Raw genomic sequence first — 21,044 nt, forward strand, 5'->3', positions numbered from 1 at the left:
TTAGAGTTCTCAGAATATCAAAATTGTTAATAACTTAAAAATTATAGCGGGTAAGATTTTATAGTAAGTCAATGTTTATATGTTACAAAAAACGAATTTTATCGTAAGCGACACACAGTGATATCGAAATAATAGAAGGAAATAAATCTGTAGCTGTGTTCCGATTTCAAAAAAATTACACACATATAATCTTCTCATCGAGCACTATTAAAACCCTTGTCCTAGCTGTCAAATATTTCTTATAGCTCAGGAGGTATTCGCATTTGAAAAATAAATTTTCAAAATTTTTACCCCCGCACTCCAGTTTTTTGATAACAGCGGGTCCAAATTTTCTCCAATTTTCGTTTGTTAGAGTAACAACACATTTATGTGTGAAATAGAAAAATAATGATTAAGTCGAAAGTTATAAGCATTCGAATTTAAAAAATTTTAAAAATACGATTTTTCGCTAATTTTCTGGGAAAAAAGTACTTTTTTCATTTTAAGTTATCTCCAAAAATTTCTAAAAAGGATGTATAAGGAATATATACTTTCTGAAAGCTAAGTTTTCATAAAATATTTTAAATGAAAAAAAATTAAAAAATTGTTGTTACCAAGGGGACCTGGTCCATTAAAAAAACACCTATTTTTTATGTAAAATTAAATTTTAGGGCAAAAATTCTAAAATCGCATATTCGATATCAAAATATAGTAACCAATTTTAGGTGGCCTAATATGTTTCTAATTATTTTGTAAAGGGAAAAAAAACTAAAAATTCCCATTTTTGGATTTTTTCAACACTTTTTTGGGAATTGCGGGATTGCTGATAATAAATTTCAAAATTCGTTTTTATTTTTGCATTTTAAATAGAAAAATCTGAAGCTACCCTAGATTCAAATTACTACCAAATAAAACAGTAGGCACTTTTCTACAAAACTCAGTTTTTGGAACACATTTTCCCCGTTTTAGGAATTTCGGTATTTAAAAATAAAAAATATCAAAAATTATAATGCCATTGACTTAATGACATTAAGTAAAATTTTATATTTTCATCCGTTTAAAATCACCATATTATAATTTCTTTAGTTTTTGAGGTAAATGAAGTCCCAAAATTTTATAGAATTATTAAACTTTATTAAAATATCCATCCTCAAGTCATAACGTTTTTAACAATACCAAATACTTATATAAAAAGCCTTTACTTACACCTCAGAAGTTCCACAAACCTTGCCCCCTTTGACAAATTTGTACCTTTTTTCATATAATGCGTACAAAATGTTACTAACATATCAAATGTAAATTTTGAATTCAAACACCTACTGACTTAACAGAAATTTTGGTGTAACAGATTTTGCACGCATTATATGAAAAACGTACAAATTTGTCAAAGGGGGCAAGGTTTGTGGAACTTCTGAGGAGTAAATAAAGCCCTTTTATATAAGTATTTGATATTGTGATTTTCCACGAATAAAAATATAAAATTTGACTTAATGTAAAATTTTAACAGTTAAAGATATCATAATAAAATTTGGAACTACTATAGACCCAAATATCCTTAAATTAATGGCATTAGAATTTTTGACATTCTTTATTTTCAAATATCAAAATTCCTAAAACGGGGAAAATGTGTTCCAAAAACTGAAAACTACTGTGGCGTTATATACAGTGTGATAGTAAAAACACTTAGTAAGTGGGTGGAACATTTTCGTGGATCGGTGCTTTGCCTTTTTAGAATTTTTTACTCAAACCGAATTTTTTTTTTTTTTAATTGGCCAAGTTTGTTTAAGTCTGGGGGGTGATATGTCCGCTTAAGTGAGTCAAATTTTTCTTTACACGCTTTTGCATTAAGTTATCTTTCCGGATCATATACAAATTCTATATAGTCCCGAAGAAAATTTTGTTCTACAAAAAAAAAAAATATATGGGCTTTTTAGGGAAAAAACTTAAAAAATATGCCCTTTTTACAAATTCCAAATTTGGATGCGTATAACTTTTTATAGGGAAGAGATAACTGTTAGCAAGTTACTTTTATTACATTATTACATAAAAATATTGAACAAAATTAAAAAAAATAAATCAATAAACCTGAATCGTATTTTTAGTAGATCTTCTCAAGGACTATTTTAAATTTCAGCTCATTCGGATCATAAATGGATTTTTGGTGATTTTTTTAAATAATTATACCCGAGTTAACCAACTTTGAGGGACTACGCACTGGCCCCCATTTGCGCTAGGAAGCTGAACCACTGTGTACTGCAGTTTTCACATTTGTTTTTTAAAGGCATTATCATTTTGTTTAATTTGATAAAAGTCAATGATTTTTTCTCAATCTTGACAAAAATACTAATTGAGGGAGGAAACATAAATGTTCTTTAATTTTAATATTATTTCAGAAATATTTTTATAAGTTTGTCATTTCGTTTGTAATTTCCACATTTATAATTTTTAATGTATCCATGCCCGTGCCTCTGTTGAAATCAACTATCCGGTGTCTCCAAATAATTTACAATCAAACTTTAATTTCTCTAACCTAATTCTCACAATATTTTTTTACATAACTTTTCGTACAATATTTATCTTAAAGTATACTTTGGTTAATTTGGTATATAAGATTCATTACAGCCGCAAATATTATCTATAACGTGTTTTTATTTTAAATAATTTCCTCTAAAACAAATTGATTTTGCCTTTTTTTATTAGGTTATATCAATGATTAAATTAATATATTCGGATCAAAAACTCGATAACATACAATTAAATTAGATATGTATACTAATTTTACAATACACTTTAAGTAAATTGTTTGTTTAGAGATTTGCATTGAATTGTTTTCTTTAGTTTAAATATTTAATACACACATTTTGCACCTAAGTTATTTGATTTAGATTAAACTGTTGTATATGAAAACAATTGAACTTGAATTGAAGATGTGCCAAAAATAATTTTTATACATTTAAACTACATACATAAAATAAAATTAAAAAAATGAATTTTCTTAATTAGTTCAGTTATTAGAATAATATCTGAAATTAGTTTTTAAATTAAACTATTCTTTCAATGAGTTACTCAAAACTATTTCCTTGTAAATAGAATGTTAATTTGTTTCGTTTCCTTTGTGCAAAGCAAATAGATGTTATTTTTTTCTATTACGATATGCCCAACATTTCCAAAAATATTTGTCTGCAATATACATATAAGAAATCTTTTATTCGAATATATAAAGCCATTTTATATTGTTTCTAACAAATATTTATAACCTAACTTGTTTTAAAACAGCTGTAAATACTTTTTGTAATAACTATTTCTCATTATTCCTTTGCAGAGAAACCAAACCGTACATCTGTATATTATTGACATGTCTTGAAAGACATCCTTTTTGAATGCAATCAAAATGCAAATATTGTTGCAGATGACATGCGATGAATGATTTTAAACAATAATGTAAAATAAAGAAGTAAACTGATTGACTTGGAATGTGCATGAGTTGGATTTTTATACCCTTCAACATATATTCACATCTTATTTGTTTGATAAAGCGTCTGTTGAAGTAGGTAAGAGTTGACATTACTATTGTTTTCAAATAATACTACAATACAAGATAAAATTTTTGAGAAGGGCTCCTGGTACAAAACATAATTTTTATATAATTTTGGCACGCTGATCACAAATATGCAATTTTTTTAGGTATTTGGTATTATTAAAAACATTAGATCTAGGGCAATAACATTTTAAGGAAAATTAATATATCCAATAAATTTTTATTGATTTAATTATTTTTCGTGAAGAACAATTCAAAATTTGAATTAGTGTAAAATCCGATCGGAAGGTCTTGTAATCAATGAATTGAGCATTTTTGCAATTGTCTGCAATTAAATACCGAAATTCCTAAAACGGTGAAAATATGCTCTGCCGTGGATATCTTATTAACTTTCTCTTAAAAACTTGAATTGAAGATATGCCAAAAATAATGTTTATACTTTTAAACAATAAGAAATAAAATTAAGAAAATTAATTTTCTTAATTAGTCCAGTCATTAGAATAATATTTGAAATTAGTTTTTAAATTAAACTATTCTTACAAAGAGTTACTGTTTCCTTTTTGTGCAAATAGACGAATTACGATGTCGAATATTTGATTACCTTATTTTAGGCTATTGCGATGTGCCCAACATTCCCAAAAGTATTTGTCTGCGATATATAAGATAGGGCTGCGGGGTGCTAGAGATATTCAAAATTTGAATACTTGTAACCTTTTATAGGTACCAGATTGCTGAACCAGATATGAAACTTGCTTATATTTTATTTGAAATTTTATCAAAAATATAACAGGTATTTAAAAAAAAAAAATAAAAAAAAATTAGTTTAACATAAAAATCTCTTGAATTAAAGCGTTTTTTTTTTTGCTTATATAGAAATTGAATGTGTAATTTAGTTTAACAAATAGTTATACACGAACTCTGGAGGTAATTCCGACCCTAAATCACTGTGCTAAAACTTATATTAACCGATTTAAGATCAAACATACCTCCAGAGTCCATGTATAGAACTTTTTTTTGTTAAACTAAATGACAAAAAACTTTTAGTTTCTATGCAAAAAATAAAACTCAAAAATTATGAGATTTAATTTTAAAACTAGAAAGAGTGTATGGGATATATGGAATTCGCATTTACATTCAGAGATGTTCTTTTGAAATTTAGTCACAAGTAAACATGTTTCAATTCATACTTACATACGTAAGTACTTATGTATGTATGTATGTATATCTGTAAGAAAAAATTAACTCGTACATACCGTTCAATCCTACATCATCTTTCCAAACGTATTGCACTTGTTCAACAATACTGTATTAACTCAAAATTTTTAAAAATTCACTTTTTGCAAGAAACCAACTAACAACATCAATATCTATCTATTGTAAAAATTTCAACGTATTCCGATTACCCTTTCATCTCGAAAACCACATTTGAGACCATTTTCGTGATATCAACAAAAAGGTATTATTTTGAGTTAGTACAAAAATTTAAATAGAAATAGAGTAAGTTCGGGTAATGTGGTATAGGCGGGTAATGTGGTATAGCTGCTTTTCTCTAAAACTAAGAGCATAGGAGTAGCGATACCAAGCTTAAGAGTTTTATGATCTCAGAAAATTCACATTGGGTGAGTGTACTTCATTTTTGCAGGTCATGTTAATAGTCAGTTGTAAAAAATCAGCATTATCTTATGGTAGACTTTTTTTGTGGTCTGTTAAAAATTAATTTTTTTCTACAATCACGTGTTTTAAACATTATTAATTTAATTTTAAAGTCAAATGGGAATATTTTGCTATTGAAGAACATACATATGTAACAATATAGTATATTTAGTGTATATGTTTAATTTTATAATAATTTCAATAAACCACGTGGTCGGCTAATGTGGTATAGCTAAAGAATTTCAAGCAAATAATATGAAAATAAAATGTGAAGTATGAAAATGGGCAGCGGAAGATTTTAAGAACGCTATCTGAGCTATTAGAAACAACAAATGAAAATTTGTTTCGCATCAGTCATTCAATGTCTCCTACGAAGCGAAGAATGTATTGAGGAGCTTCTGGTAAGCTTGACTTTTTTACTTTCATGGATGTAAAACTAACACTTGTAGTAAAACACCAGCTGAAAACTGTTCCAATTGAATTAAGATTCTAAAAATTATAGTCAAATAAAAAATAGGTATACCACATTACCCGAACTTACTCTACATCGTATATTTTCATAAAAAAATTTATTATTTTGAATTGAGCCTTTATTCAAGTTAAAAATAATCAAATTGTTTTATTTAAATTTGGTTGTATTTTGAGTTGATACTGTTTTGTTGATAAAATAATACAAAAAAATATCGAGAAGTTTCAGCAAAATGGTATTAACTCAAAAAATAGATTTATTTTGCAATAATTGCAAAAATTTTAAAGAACAACTATGTAAATATATTTTCAAATGGAATTTGCTTAATATGATGTATTCGGATTTTCAAATTCTCTTAAAATGTAATCACAAACAGTTTTTGGCCTCTACTGAACATTTTAAAATTTTGAGTTAATACAGTATTGTTGAACGAGTGCGATATGTACATATTTGTAAATTATACTATTTCTTTCATATAGTAGTATACATCTGTTTGTTATCAAAAATATTTGCATTTAATGAAACAATAATATTTGGTTTTTGTTGTTTTGTGAATAAACTTAACATCTACTCGTAGATGCGTTTTTTGTACTCTATATTAAATTTCTACACTCAGAAAATTAAATTAAATATGTAGTTTAAAACAAACTATTACAATGAAAAATGTTGCCAACACCATTTGTTCTTAAACAATAATGAGTACGTGATCATGATCTAAGTAGTTCATTAGCTACTGGCTATAAAATGTAATTATTGTCATTTGTATTGTGTTTACACATTCATGTACTTCAACATACATATGTTCACAAGACATGCCCTTAAAAAATCGATTTGCTTTGGGTGGATCTTAATTTTAGAGAAAAGCATCTGTCTAAAAAAGTATACAACATTAAATATCGAGAATATCGATAGCGATACCTAGTAGTTTTTACTATATTTCAACCGATATTAATGTTTTATATCCTGTTTTCTCTAGATAAGATTTATTTCAACATCTTTGAAGAAATCGGAGAAAGTGTCCTGTTTACACAATTCCGACATGGGTTCTTGTTATCCGATTGTACTAAAATTTTTCATCAGTTAGTTTTTGATACTAAAGAACAAAATAAGACCCATCCAAAGCCAATCTATTTTTTGAGGGCAGATCTAAGGTATACATATGAATAGATACATGCATACATACATACACATAACAATGAATTGCCCTTAAAACAAGTGCTAGAAATTAAATGGTAGTAGTATCTTGAATATTTTAATGAAAAAATAAAATGTTTTGAAAACATGAGAAATTTTCAAATCACACACACTAATAATATTTGTATGTTATACATACGTAATACAAATGCAAACAATTCCCAGTAAACACTTTCTTCCACATTTCGATAGAATTCATAGAGTTAATTCAATTCCGCATATCTGAATATTCTTCGATTCTTAATACTTATGTCAAATATTAGGGGAGCAATAATTCTCACAAACAAGCATGTTCGAATATGTTATCCAGTTATCCTGAGATTGAATCAGAAAATTTATATAGTTAGTTTTTATTTTATACATTGCAGATACATTAAACATCCGAAGCAAATTTGGACAATTCGTTTTATTATCTCAGACAATAATATGTAATTGTTCACTGGGAATATTTAGAATCGGATGGATGTAGTTCTCTTAACACCTAAACATATCGAATGATATATGAATTAACTTTTGCTCTTTCTAATTACATTCATCCTAAATGTAGAGCTGAAAGAGTGAAAGAGACAGAGTGATGGTGAGTGGAGAGATGCTACATTGTTTTCATTAACTACACTTTCAATTGTAGAGCCACAGGCCATTTAGTGACAGCTTAGAACTTGTCCAATATTTGTTTTGAAAAGACTAAAGGATGAAGAAGAAAATGAAGATTAGGAAATAAGACAACGTACATACTTAGTTGAATAACTATACGTATACAACTACAAATAGTCATGCTCATGCATTTTGATATGTACGAGAAGGTTACAATGATTAGAAATGAAATGAAAAGAAAAGTGAAATAAAAAACACGACCTTGTAACACTTGGTATAAAGTACGAGTAAGTAAATATTTTGTTTTATATTTTTAATTTAAATCTACAATTAAAATGCAAACAATGAGATGGACATTTTGGATTATTAATGATGAAATTTCTTAGAGACTTCTATGTAATCAATGGAGTCATCATAGTCGTCCAAGTTTTCATTGAAGTGTAGCCTTTGAGATTTAGCATGTGTTTGATAGTGAGGTGGGTGATTTGGTGGTCGGGGATGGGGTCGCGATGCTGGTCGCCTGCTTGGCTTTTTCGTAGGTTTTCTGGTTGTAGTTGTTGTCGTGGTCGATAATCCATTAATGACTTGAAGTTTATTCATAAGGAAAGTTTGAAGTTTTACTGCTGAATCTAGTGCCGATTGCTCATCATCTTCATCGTTTTGTTCGGGTTCGGGTTCAGGTTCATAATCATCTTCTTTGTCGTAGATTGGGTATTTGATGTATGGCGGATGTGGCATAGGGTAGAAAGGTGGTGGATACGGATAATATGAAGGATAACCGGGATAGAATGGTAGATATGGTAAGTGGGAAGATGGTGGATGAAAAGGTGGACGTTGAGGTGGAGGGTATGATGGATGATGTGCCGGTGGATATGTCGGATAATGAGGTGGACGGTGAGGTGGAGGATATGAGGGATGATGAGCCGTTGGATATGTCGGATGATGAGGTGGAGGATATGTTGGAGCATATGTTGGAACAGGTCTAAAGGTTGGAGGTTCCATTGTAGTGGGCATAGCAGTTGTTGATGTGGTTGTTGTTTGTTCAGGTTTTTCGCCTGAAGGTTTGTCTTTTCCATCATCCAGTACCAAAATACAATTCATTGTAGGTAAATCGTTTTTGTCCCCATTTTGCTGTACTAATGAGTTGGTTAGTTCATCAATGTTTAAATAGGAATTCGCATCATTTTGACGACCAGTTACGGCATTTGTATTAATTGTACACAGGGGATAGCCACCCAACACTGAAGAGCCTTTGGAGCTTTGGTTATTGGCACCGAATAGATTTGGCAAGTATTTACTAAGTTGGAAACCAGCTGCTAAACCAGCTATCCCAGTAATAGCACTATTAATTAGGCGACCCTCGGGTATCACCGGTTTCCCATCATTTATTTTCAATATGGATTCATACTGTGAACGAGTTATTGGACGTACGCGAATCAAAATTTCCTTTTCGTTGGCTAAAATTAAGTTTTTAAAATAAATTTATATAAATAAATTGAATACAATATAATTGAATGTAGACACAAACCAGCGAGAGCTACTGCCAAGAAAGCCAGCATTAAAGTGGCCAAACATTTCAAAATGTTCATTGTTTCTATTTTATGAAATTCACTTCGTTTACAATCAAAAGTGAATAAATGTTCCGTACTTTACAATAATATCATTAAAACTAATCTATTAGTTTGCTAATGCTGGGTTTATTTATACAATCTGAATGTAAATGTATAGTGGCATTTTATTCTCTTCTCTTGCTTTTATTCATAGTTTTTAATTTGGTTTCATTTAAACTGATCACTTTTTGATGATTTCAATATTCTCACACCCTGTTCTAGTCTATCTTAGTTTGAATGGTTAGTTTTGTTGATCTAATAACGACAATAAATTTAATTTATGCTAATGTTTTTTATTTCATTTTCTTATTCTTCTGATATCTTATTTAATACACAAACTTACAAACAAACATTGACTAAATTGTTGACCTATTTTTATAAATACGGAAAGTAAAAGAACGTTTGATTTTTTATGACTTGACAAGATATGTGAAATCTTAGAGATTATGAGCCAATCATACATTTCCAACATACTATGTATCATTAACTAATTTAATTAAAAAAGCAACATTTTATGACCACAAAATACCAGATCTGTCAAATGAAACTATTTATTGTACATATATGTATTTGATATACAGTTACGACTTCAATGGCCATTAATTTACATTTCAATAGAAAATAATAGACCTGAAAATATTTGCCAAAATTTTTTTATTTCAAATGAGTCAAATAAACACATAAATTACGATCTAACAAAATTGAATTCAACAAATAAATTTCACTGTTTTCGAAGAATTTTTGTTTCTAAATAACACAATTAGTCACTAAAATATTCTGAAGAGTGAAAATGAAAACCTCCACATGGTCTGTTCCAAATATGTTTACCTAAATTTAATTACAATAGTAAAAGCAATAATTGACAATTAAACTTAAAGTTTTGTTAAGTACTTATGTTTTACATTTCAAATGATTTATAAAACTTGCTTATAAGAGTTTTTAACATCTGACAAATTGTATTTATTTAGGTTATCTTTCATTACTTTAGACGACTCGAATCGACAACTGGTCATCGATATGTATATACATACATATATACTTCTTGAAAATATTTGTAGTTTATTTACTTTTGTCTTGACATTAATTGGTCATAAAGTGTAGACTAAATATTTTATATGCGAACATTCATATGCATAATTTTTTCATTTCGTTTTATCCAGTATATTGTCGTTGTTTATTTCTCAAACGAAAGTGAATTTTATTTTGAAAACTTTGACATTTTTTAGCATTTGTATGAACTATTATGCAAAGGTCAAATGATCGCATTTTATTTTGCATAAAGACATATTTAAAAAAAATTGCCAGTGATTTTGAAAGTGTTCTAAGTCAAGATATCATAAACAAATTTGTTATTCATAATTTTGAAATGGTTCTTTAATTGTTATTTTTTATTAGATCAGTAATTTAATTTATTACGTTAATAATAATTTTTATCATACTTCTTTACATAATTAAAAATTTTAAATTTTCAGCATTGTCTATATTTTTAGAAGTTCTGAATAATTAAACTAACTATTTTGTACATTTTATTTGAAAAAATTAGCAAATAAATGAATAGTTTTTTAGTTAATTTAAGCATTTAGATTAGTTTTATAAATGGTAACAGCCATAAAATTCGTTAATCATTTTTAATTTTCTTTAATTTAGTGGTAACTGAAAGTGATCCAAGTCATTGGATACCAGAAAACTAATTGTATCTCTGAAAAATGCTTTAAAATTTATTCATTACCAAACTTTTGAAAATGACTTAGAACACTATCATAACCAAGGGCACAAATTTATCGACATCAAAAGTGTCATAATCATCTATGAAAAGGTTAAAGAGAATCCAAAACGAGGCTCGCCAAGAACTAATTTAAATGATGATTTATGTGTATTAAAAACTTAACATTATTGACTAGTCATTTAATAAAATGAATAAATTAAAACAAACCTAAATAAAATATGCAAATTAACGTTTGTGTAAAAAAGAAATTTCTACAAATAGTTTGCCATTCTGATTTCAATGAAGTGGGCTTAATCAACTAATTTCACGATCTAATTAATCCCACCATCTTCTATTTAGTGGCAGAAACAAAAACTAAAATATACCAAAAGATACTTACATTTTTCAAAAAGGTAAAAGTTTTAGAAACAGAAAATCTACTAAATAAAACTTAAGCATTGAGATGTAAATTAAAAAATTTCGCATATAAAAGATTTGTTGTAGCAATTCTTCGTACGAACTAGTTTAATTAATTTATTTCTTTCTATGAGTGATTCCGTTTAACTGTTATTTTTTTTTATAAATTAGGTTGATTTGTTTGATTTGATCAATGGCCAGACAACAACGGACAGGAAATCTTTTTTAGAATTTTGTATAAATAAAAGACAAGTTTATTGTTTATAAATTAGTTCTTAACAGAATTTCAGAAAGAAAAGTTTCATCTTTGCTGGCAAAGATGGAGTTTAAATTATCCATATTTCTAACTTCGCTTGCCACCTTCTTGGTGGTTTTATCTAAAACAGATGCGGCATGTAAATATATTAATATATTTCTTTCTTATTCTTACAATTATTCTTAACAATATGTCGTTTTATATTTTTATTATTTTAGCTACAACAAATGGCAAGTTATTGAAATTTTATCCAATAACAAAACAACAGTACAGAGACATACTGGCATTAACCAAACAGCAGCCGGCTGTTTCTGAATCACAAGTTATGGAGACTCATCGCTCTTTGGCAGATTGGAGTAACACGTTGCATAGCAGTTGGAATACTCTATTTAATGGTACTGGTGAATTAAATAAAACTTCGGGACATAAAGTTAGAAGTTACCCGATGTGTGTCATTAAAACCCAAGACCCTGTGCGAATTAAGCGAGGTGCCAGACAGTATCACTACGATGCTGACTATGCTGGATTAGCTCCCAATGTAGTTTATCCGGGATCATCGTATTACGGAAGACCTCCATATCATGGAGGCCCCCATTATGGACCTCAATATCATCAACCACCTTATGAAGAAGAAAATAATGATGATGAAGCCAACAATGACGACGATGAACCTGAAAATAACGATGCTGAACCTGAAGATGTACCAAGTGATAATGAAAACAATAACGTCCCTGAGAAAGATTCAAACGCTCCCATTATAAATTGTGTTGTTGTTATACGTCGTAAAAACCAGATTATACAGAGACCCCCTAAACCAGACACAGACACAGATGATAATAATGATGTCGATGAGTATTCTCCACCATCATATGGATACCCACATTATCCCCATTATCCATATCCACCTCATAAACAACCGCCACCGTACGCCTACCCACCACCAATCCCACCACATGGTCAATATCCTTATCCATACCCTCCTCATCCGCATCCATACCCACCACCGCACCCATATCCTGAATCACATCCTCATCCACACCCACACCCATATCCACAACCTCACCCACATCCACACCCATATGGAAATTCCCCTCCTTATGGTCACCCTTCATCTAGAAGCAACGAACATCCTGTCAGTGATCCTGTTGCAGTTCTTCACTACCAAGAAATGGTCGCTGAATACTACAAACATTTACATGCTCTTTATACAGCGGATGCAAGCACTGGCATAACAAGAAGTGAAGAGCAACCTGAGTATGTTGATGATGATGTGGAAGCGCCAAGTATTGAGGAAGATGATAAAGAAAACATTAAAACTCAAGGGAATGATGAAGATGATACCGACAAGGAAGATGTTTAGTTTATAACTTATTTACATATTTGTGTGATTAAGTATTTTGTACCTAGTTTAAGATAAAGATAACTGCGTAAATATAGTCCAAATTTAAGCTTTCATCATATTTATTTATATTGAGGATGAATCACAGCAATTTTATTTAGATATATTTTCTTTAAAATCAATCCAAAACCCCTTTCATGTTAACACACATCAAGTTGTGTCATGAAACTTTTACTATATTTGAAAACTAGCAACAATTCAAAAGCAAAACATGGAAAATCCCCGACAATCGCAGACCATGCGACATTGTTCAACTTTTCCTACCACGTTTGATTATCTACACATCTAGCCAACTAATAAAAAAGTTGCAGCGATTTATCGCATGGTAAGTTGCCAATGTACCCTTTTTATCCTTTGATCAAGCTCGCTAAATACTGACGTCAAAACAAAAATTTTGAGAAATGATATCCTCAAACTAACTAAACTAGGAACATCGAAACGGGACTGATTTTTAAAATCCCGGAATTCGGGATTAGGTAAAGGATTTTCAGGAAATCTAAATCCCGAAAATTATAAGAAAGAAACGTACATAATTATGTCTTTACAATTGAAAGTAAATTTTTTATTTAGAAATTAATTTTTATTACACACTAAAAAGGATACATACATATATGTACATTATAAAAAAAATTTAATATAATTCATAAATAAATCACATTTGATTGCAATAAAATACATGAGTGCATGAGTGTACATTATATAAGAAGAAATAACACTAAAGTATACATTAGGTCGGGTCGATTTGTATAGAGGATCAAAATGTAAAAAATCGTATAGCAGAAACGCAATCTACGGAAAATTCTAAGAAAGTTTCCTCAAGAAACCATAGGTCAAAATCAAATCCTATCTTGCGCATTTCGTCTTTTATCCAATAAAACAACTATTAAAAAAAAAATATATTAAAATATCATTGGATAAAAGACGAAATGTGCAAGATAGGCTTTGATTTTAGACCTATGGTTTCTTGGGGAAAATTTCTTAAAATTTTCCATAGAATGCGTTTCTGCTATACGATTTTTCGTGAAAAAAATCGACCCACCCTAATGTACATACTGGTAGAAAACAGTACCTTAGTAAAATATTAGTGTTTATTTTAAATAACTTCTTAAGAATACTATTGCATCTATGGTTTCATCTGCCATTCTGGAACGAATTTTGTTTCCGACATATGCTGCTGCCGAAAAACATATTTCACATTTCATCATTCACATTGGCAAAACCGTTTGCAAATACTTGTAACAAATCTGCAAGTATTTTCCTCTTGTTACTTCAGAAATAAAATGATCTCTTTCTTTTTCAAGTTGAAAATCTACATTATAATTTGGTTTCGATATTGTTACTTGAGTTTTTACATTTATTAATAATGTCTTTTAACCTATGAGCCATCGAAATATTTTCATTTTGTTTGAGCTCCTCAGATAAAATCAATTTTGTTTGAAGAGGAGTTAAATTGAGTTTTGTTAGAAAACTTACAAAAAAATGTGAAGAATTGATTTTCCAGAGCCACACTCAAGGAAAACCAAAAATACCGCTTTCCTTTATTAACTATGTTGTAGCAGGCGTTGAGCTTAACAACTTTGCTGAACATTGCGATATTCGGGCATGTAGAATGTCAAAATGCATGAAAAATTCACACAAAAATTACAATTTCCACTACTTATGAAAAACGGGATATGGAAAATCCCGGGGTTTCTCCGTTCGGCATTTCTAATCGAAACCTTATTTAAATATATGATGTTTTTTATCTAGGCTCACATAGTTAAATAAAATAGCATACAATCAAATGAAAGCATACTTTGGGGATGCAAAAAAATATTTGATACACACACTACTTAAAAAAAATTGCAAAAGCGTGACTCACATATTTTCTATATGTTGCGCCTTAAAGTATGTGATGAAATTATTTACAACAAAAATTTACAAATAAATTCACTCAACTGTTTTTTCTGTGCTCCTGGTATTAAGAAATCGATTTTGGTTGAATTTTAAGTTGTTCTGATTTTAACATATATTTTTGTGTGACGTCGTCACTCACATTCAATTTTGTATAGAAATCACACACGCCTGTCCATGATGTTATTACAATCAATTAATATGATAATTATTGAATTTTTAAACATCAGAACATGATGTCGAGCCGAATCTAAGGTATGTAAAATAGTTATTTTTGAATTCTAAACATTGGTTAAGATTGATTTATACTTATTATATTTATTTATTATTATTGTTTTTCCACTAACAAACAACTATCTATATATGTATATGTATTACACCCAGAAAAATAAAAAACAAAGAAGATTTTTTTTTTAAAATTTGTCTAAACCATATATGTATGTTTATTTTGTATCATTATTTTGTTGTTTAATTTTTTAATATTATTAGTTTCATACACAGTATTTTATATTTATATTTAAACTTAAATGTACTTTATATAATATTTATTTTAATTTCTATTATAGTTATTATACGAGTATTAATCAATTATTGTGTGTGTGTTTATTTTGTTTTACTTAGTATTACCAATTTATTAATGCAAATTATGATTTTTTTTTTAAATATTTATTCTAATAAATATTTGTTGCTACTTTTTTAACTTAGTTTATGTGAGTTTAAAACTATATATGTATATGTATGTTTATGTATGTATAAATATAATTATCATATCATATTATCATACTACATATTTATGATTAAATTTAATACTTAATAATACATATAAATACATAATAATAATAATAATTACTACCACTAGTAAAAAAAATCATTAATTTTATCAATAAAATCTTTATACAAACATAACAATAATTTAAAAAATGCAAAAAAAAAAACAAAATGAAACAAAGTGGATGCCATATTACTTACTATTCAAATCAATTTAGTTTTTGTGTAATGTAATTTCATGATTAAACATATGCGATACAAAATCGATAGCACAGCTTACAAGCATATCGCCTTGTATTTTTCAATAATATCTCTGTATAAATATACATACATTAGAATGGTTCTTCCAAAAGATGCCACTGACATTTATTTTTAAGCAATAAGTTCTGAATATGAATACATATGATCAATTTTAAAATAGATAATTTTTAAAATATGCAGGATGCTTACTGTCATAATTATTATAGTCTTGCTAAAATTATAGAAGGTAAATATTCATTAATTAAAAGTTCGAAAACCTATACAACGATTTTTTGCAAGAAATTTTAGATAACCACGAATAATTGCAAAAAAATAGCAGAGATCGAAGTGAAATAAATTGAAAAATATATCAATGAACTTAATTGCATAGGATTTTATTGTAGAATTTTCAACACGATTAGTTCATAAAACACAGATGAAAGGAACAAAATTTCCATTAAGAACCAAAGGCACTACAGTCTCCTAATTACAAAATTAATACAGATCTAGAAATGCTTAGTGAAATGACTGTTCAGATGGCCATGATAGCTTTAGCTTTCGAGAGATTAAAAACTGTAAACATGTTTCTAGAAAACTTGTCATTCAAAAACCATTTTGTACTTTTTCTATTTTGAATTCGACTTTACTCTGAATATGGTCACTCCGCAATGTGTTTATTTTTTCAAAATATTTTTTTTCTAAAACAAAAATGTTAAACTAATAAATGATTGTAATATTTATTTGAGAATGTTTATAAACATAAACAATATGTTTAGTTAGTTAGTTAGTGTTGGAATTTTTTATAATTATGTATTATTTTTGTTGTTGCTGTTGCTGCATGTAAAACATTGTATGGTTATTTGCATATTTTATATGCATTTTTATCATTCTTGTTTTACATTTCAGCTATTTTAATATTTTAATTTGTATATTTAGTGAATTCACAAGGTAACCTATTATGTCATATTGTCATAATGTTCTAATATACAGAGTATTAGCTATGTTTATTGTGCAATTGAAAGCAACCAACAGAGACCTGTGACAACCACTTTTGTCCATTTTAAATCATTGTGAAATATTAGAATATTATGACAATATGACATTATAGGATACCTTGTGAATCCACTAATTGTATATTAATACAATAAATAGTTTCGTTTTTATTTTTATTTTTTTACTTTTATTAAATTTATAATTAACATTATTTTGTATGTGTATATGAGAATGTGTTTTTTATTATTGTAGTTTTTTTTTTAACATTACATTATTATTTACACCTTTTTTAGTTGACAAAATTTTAAAATGCAATTTATATGATAATTATTATTTATTGGAATTTTTCAAAAATTCTATTTAATTAATTATAAAATGACACTTAATGACTCTCAAATTTATTTTATGATCATTCACAGAGAGCGGGGTTCGGAGTAAGTGGAGTATGGAGTTGTAGGCAGTGGAAAGTGTAAGAGGAGTGCTGTTGGGAATTGTTTAATAACGAAAATAATGATTAAAAATTTACTTCAATTGTTGCAAATTCATACATACTAAGTACTACTAGTAGGTATTTGAAATATAATTTTCTATTTTGTGGGGTATGTTATATTTTTCCAGTTATTATTGGATTATTAATTTATTTTCGATTCAACAACACCTTAAATACTCATGTTTAAATACATATATGTATGTATGTGTGTGTGTTTGGTGAGTTTGAAGAGCAATATACAATGAAATATACATACATATACAAAAATAAAACATTTTTTTCTTCTACGAAATACAAATTCGTGTTTTAATATGACAAATAAAGTTTTAATTTTATTTAAATTAAAATTAAAATGTATTTTGTATTTTGTATTTAATCATAAATGCTAATTTAATGAACTGTCATAGTTAGAGAACACGATTTCGGAAAATTATACATCTTCATTTAAAATTAAAACAAACTCAGGGCTTCATTTTATAAAATGTAACATAAACATAATGGGAAAAATATAAGTTTTAAAACTTTTCCCAGTATTCTTCATACAAGTTTCATATGTCTCTAAACGTTTCGATTTATAGAATGTGTCAATGTGTAATAAATAGTCAATCCTTTGAAAAACATAATACATTTAATTAAACTATCAATGCTCTTAACTTTTTACTTTTGGAAAAAGATCAAATAATTTATTTGAATTAAAAATATAAAGTAGTTAACAAAAACATTTGAAATGCGAGTTATGTTTATCTTTTGTATAAAAGAAAACAATTATTAATTATGAAAATTACACGACTATAAAGTATATGAAATTTATTACATGTTTTTAGCATGAACATCTGTGAAACTGTAATTGCTCTTCAATGTTTTTAATTTAATTAGGATTGTTTTGCGACAGTTTAAGGTCTAAAGAATTACAGCAATTGAATGAAATAGAACTTATATGTTGTAACCACAACTTAGAAATTTATGATCAGTTTCGGTGGAGCTACCCAACTGTAAGTAGAAAATTTTAATTTTAAGGACATAATTTACCAACACATGTGAATTAGGGTTGCAGATTATTTTGCAACTTTAATCGAAATATCGATTTTTATGAGATAATTTTTTTAAGTAAAAAATTAACTTGTTTAATCTTTTTAGTCGTAGTGGAGTTTCATTAGTTTTATTATTTTTTTGTTACAATTATTTTTTTAAATTTAAATTAAATAAAAAGAGTGTAGAGGTAAAAACGTATAATTTTTTAATGTCCGTTTTTTCCATTGTTTTAATATTTGTTACATCAATTATGATGTTTTCCTTCTATATAAATAATTTACAAAACTACTTCCTTTTAAGTACTTATTAAACTTACTCACTGACTTATTGAATCGTTGACTGCCTAACTGTCTGACTGACTGACTGACTTACTACTCTTTGCACAAAAGATTAATTACCATTCCTTCATTCCTCCGGTTGCTAATAAAAACAGCAGCAAAATGAAATCTTTTGTTCCGTCATTTCATTCGTTCAGTTTCATTATTTTGTATAATTTTTTCACTCACTCACATATCACATACATACATGCAGCTTTTCCAAGCCTTTTCCTTTTCTTCTTGTTGTTTTCCTTCACGCTTTTCATATTAATATTATTATAATTTTATTTTGTATTGTTTTTCTACCATATAAAAAGAACTCAAACTTTATGTAGAGTGTAATTTTGTTTGTTTTGTTTCGTGTTTCTCAAAGATACTTGTACTTGTATCTCAAACCTCATGTCAGTCGTAAAAAAATGGATCATAGAAAAGGAGAAGGGAATGAAATAAAACATGATAAAATGCCACCTTTACAATCTATTTGATTTTGTCTTGTTTTTCCTTTAGAAAAATCTGGGTTCATCATAAACTTTATTCTTTCATCTAGAGATGCTGCCATTGCGAACCAAAAGCGGCGTTTTTGCTGCTACAGCAACTGATGCTGATGTTGTTGTGTTGCTATAAAATACTGCTGACGATGGAACTGTTGTAGTTTTTATGGATGATAACGAAGATAGAATGTGTTGTCTAGATTGTGTAATTTTAGTAACAGCAGGTATTTGTTCAGTATTCTGCATTGTTGTTTTTGTTGCTGACGTTGACGCTGAGACTGATGCAAATGCTGATGTTGCATTTGCATTTGCCATTGATAATGATGGCGTACTTGTTGATAGCTTTTTCGTTGCCAATATTGTTGTGGTTTTAGCTGTTTTGCTGCTGCTGGTCTTCGTGCACATTAAGTGTTGTAAACAACATGTTAAAATTGTGAATAACATGCAACACAGAGTTATATAAAAATTGCCACAATGAATGTTGCTTGAATTATGTTGCATTGCAGCTGGATGTTCGCCTGTAACAAAAAAAATATGCTTTAATATAAAACATAGTTGGAAGTATCTAAGTACATAATTCTATTTTTTATGTTTGTTATTATTTAAATAACAGAGCCTTTACAAAACAAAATTTCCATACAAAATTTGATTCATAAACCTTTGTTCACTTTAAAAATTGTTTATGCTCTTATACCATTTCAGATTCTATTCTATAAAATTAACAATATATGACCAAAAAAGAGCATAAGTAGCGTTTATTTTGTCAGCTTCGCTATTATTCTGATTTTGGCACCCTAGAAAAATAGTTCTTATTTTGAAAACTGCAAACATGTGAAGCAGAAAATGCTGAAAATTAATTTCCAAATATATTGGTCTATAGAACTGTTACGGTGTTATGTCAAACAAGCCTATAATTCATAATTTAATTAGTTCATCTTAAGGTCACTTCAATTTTCCCGATTTAATCAATCAAACAGACGAATTCGCAAACATTCCACTTTATATGAGAAAAGTACGCACATTCTACATTATTTTCCATTTTTTAATTTTTAAAAACAATCAACTATTATTAATAAAACTGTTACCTGCAGTTGACATATAATTTTTAGTACAAAACCGCTTTTTGTTAACTTATCTAGAAGCCGATAAAGTAATGATAAATCAATATTATCGAATAATTTTAAATTAAAACATAAATTTTGCTAAAATATAATTTTGAATTTTGATCAAAGAAAGTCTTCGACTTTTTTAAGAAAACAGTTTTCTGTTTCTTCGAATAATAACCGGTTAACCGGTTTTTTGGCAAAATATTAAAACTCCTAGAAATAAGAAGAAAAAAGTTTAATTTATTAAAATAATAATTATTAAAACAAAAACAGTCCACGGAAAAACATAACAAAACAGAGATCATATAATTATGATAAGGAACATACATGAACATAAAATACAGTTAAAAAGCTTTGAAGTATATAGATTTTTTCTTTTGTTTTTATAAAGCTAGACATTGAAAATGATTTTTCACTCGAGTACTTGTAGGACATATAGTTTACAAAGCATTGAGTAAGTTTACAAGCTTTCCAGATTACTTATGATATTTGTCTAAATATAAAAAGTCTTCTAAAATAGTTGGAGTATGTGTTTTAAATATTATTTAAAGTTTTTAATACACTAAAACTCATAAAAACACACTTTTAGAAAAAACCGGTTTATTCGATATTCGATATGTGAGCTTTTCAAAAAAACAGAAACCGTCTTCAACAAAAAACCGGGCCGATCAGCCTAATAAATACTTAGTAATAGCTTAAATAGATTAAGTGGAAATGAATAAAAAAATTGTTAATCCCAAGGAACTTATTAGCATGTACACTAGGGTGGGTCAATTTGTTCAGATGAGAAATGACGTGACAGGCGTATAGCAAAATTGGAATCTACACAAAATTCTAAGAAAATTTCCAAAAGAAAGTATGGGTCTAAAATTAAAACCTAGCTCCCGCCGAGAGACATCA

The 21,044-nt window shown here is 28.1% G+C and overlaps 3 protein-coding genes across 3 annotated transcripts in view; 1 reads left to right on the forward strand and 2 right to left on the reverse strand.

Moving 5' to 3' along the window:
- Positions 1-7,793: 7,793 nt before the first annotated feature.
- LOC135961550 (circumsporozoite protein-like) lies at positions 7,794-9,016 on the reverse strand. Its single transcript, XM_065513055.1, has 2 exons — positions 8,956-9,016; positions 7,794-8,884 (listed from the first exon to the last, which is right to left on the reverse strand). Exons 1-2 carry the CDS (start codon positions 9,014-9,016, stop codon positions 7,794-7,796), a joined length of 1,152 nt encoding a protein of 383 aa, XP_065369127.1.
- A 2,462-nt stretch (positions 9,017-11,478) lies between these two features.
- On the forward strand, positions 11,479-12,775 carry LOC135961551 (uncharacterized). The gene is made up of 2 exons (XM_065513056.1): positions 11,479-11,554; positions 11,634-12,775. Exons 1-2 carry the CDS (start codon positions 11,479-11,481, stop codon positions 12,773-12,775), a joined length of 1,218 nt encoding a protein of 405 aa, XP_065369128.1.
- A 6,311-nt stretch (positions 12,776-19,086) lies between these two features.
- Positions 19,087-21,044, reverse strand: part of dpr1 (defective proboscis extension response 1) — a 215,374-nt gene continuing 213,416 nt past the window's right edge. Inside the window, exon 8 of the mRNA XM_065513057.1 lies at positions 19,087-19,556. Coding sequence (XP_065369129.1) covers positions 19,087-19,556 — 470 coding nt within the window. The remainder of the gene's footprint in view (positions 19,557-21,044) is intronic.

The sequence above is a fragment of the Calliphora vicina genome, chromosome 5 (genome assembly GCF_958450345.1).
Source record: "Calliphora vicina chromosome 5, idCalVici1.1, whole genome shotgun sequence".
In the NCBI taxonomy this organism is placed as follows: Eukaryota; Metazoa; Arthropoda; class Insecta; order Diptera; family Calliphoridae; genus Calliphora; species Calliphora vicina.

What these genes read in the sequence shown, in the direction of transcription:
- LOC135961550 (XM_065513055.1), bottom strand. Translation starts at nt 9,016, where the DNA reads ATGAACATTTTGAAATGTTTGGCCACTTTAATGCTGGCTTTCTTGGCA. An exon ending in CTTGGCAGTAGCTCTCGCTG is followed by an intron (nt 8,885 to 8,955) that starts GTTTGTGTCTAC and finishes ACTTAATTTTAG; the next exon opens with CCAACGAAAAGGAAATTTTG.
- LOC135961551 (XM_065513056.1), top strand. Translation starts at nt 11,479, where the DNA reads ATGGAGTTTAAATTATCCATATTTCTAACTTCGCTTGCCACCTTCTTG. An exon ending in ATCTAAAACAGATGCGGCAT is followed by an intron (nt 11,555 to 11,633) that starts GTAAATATATTA and finishes TTATTATTTTAG; the next exon opens with CTACAACAAATGGCAAGTTA.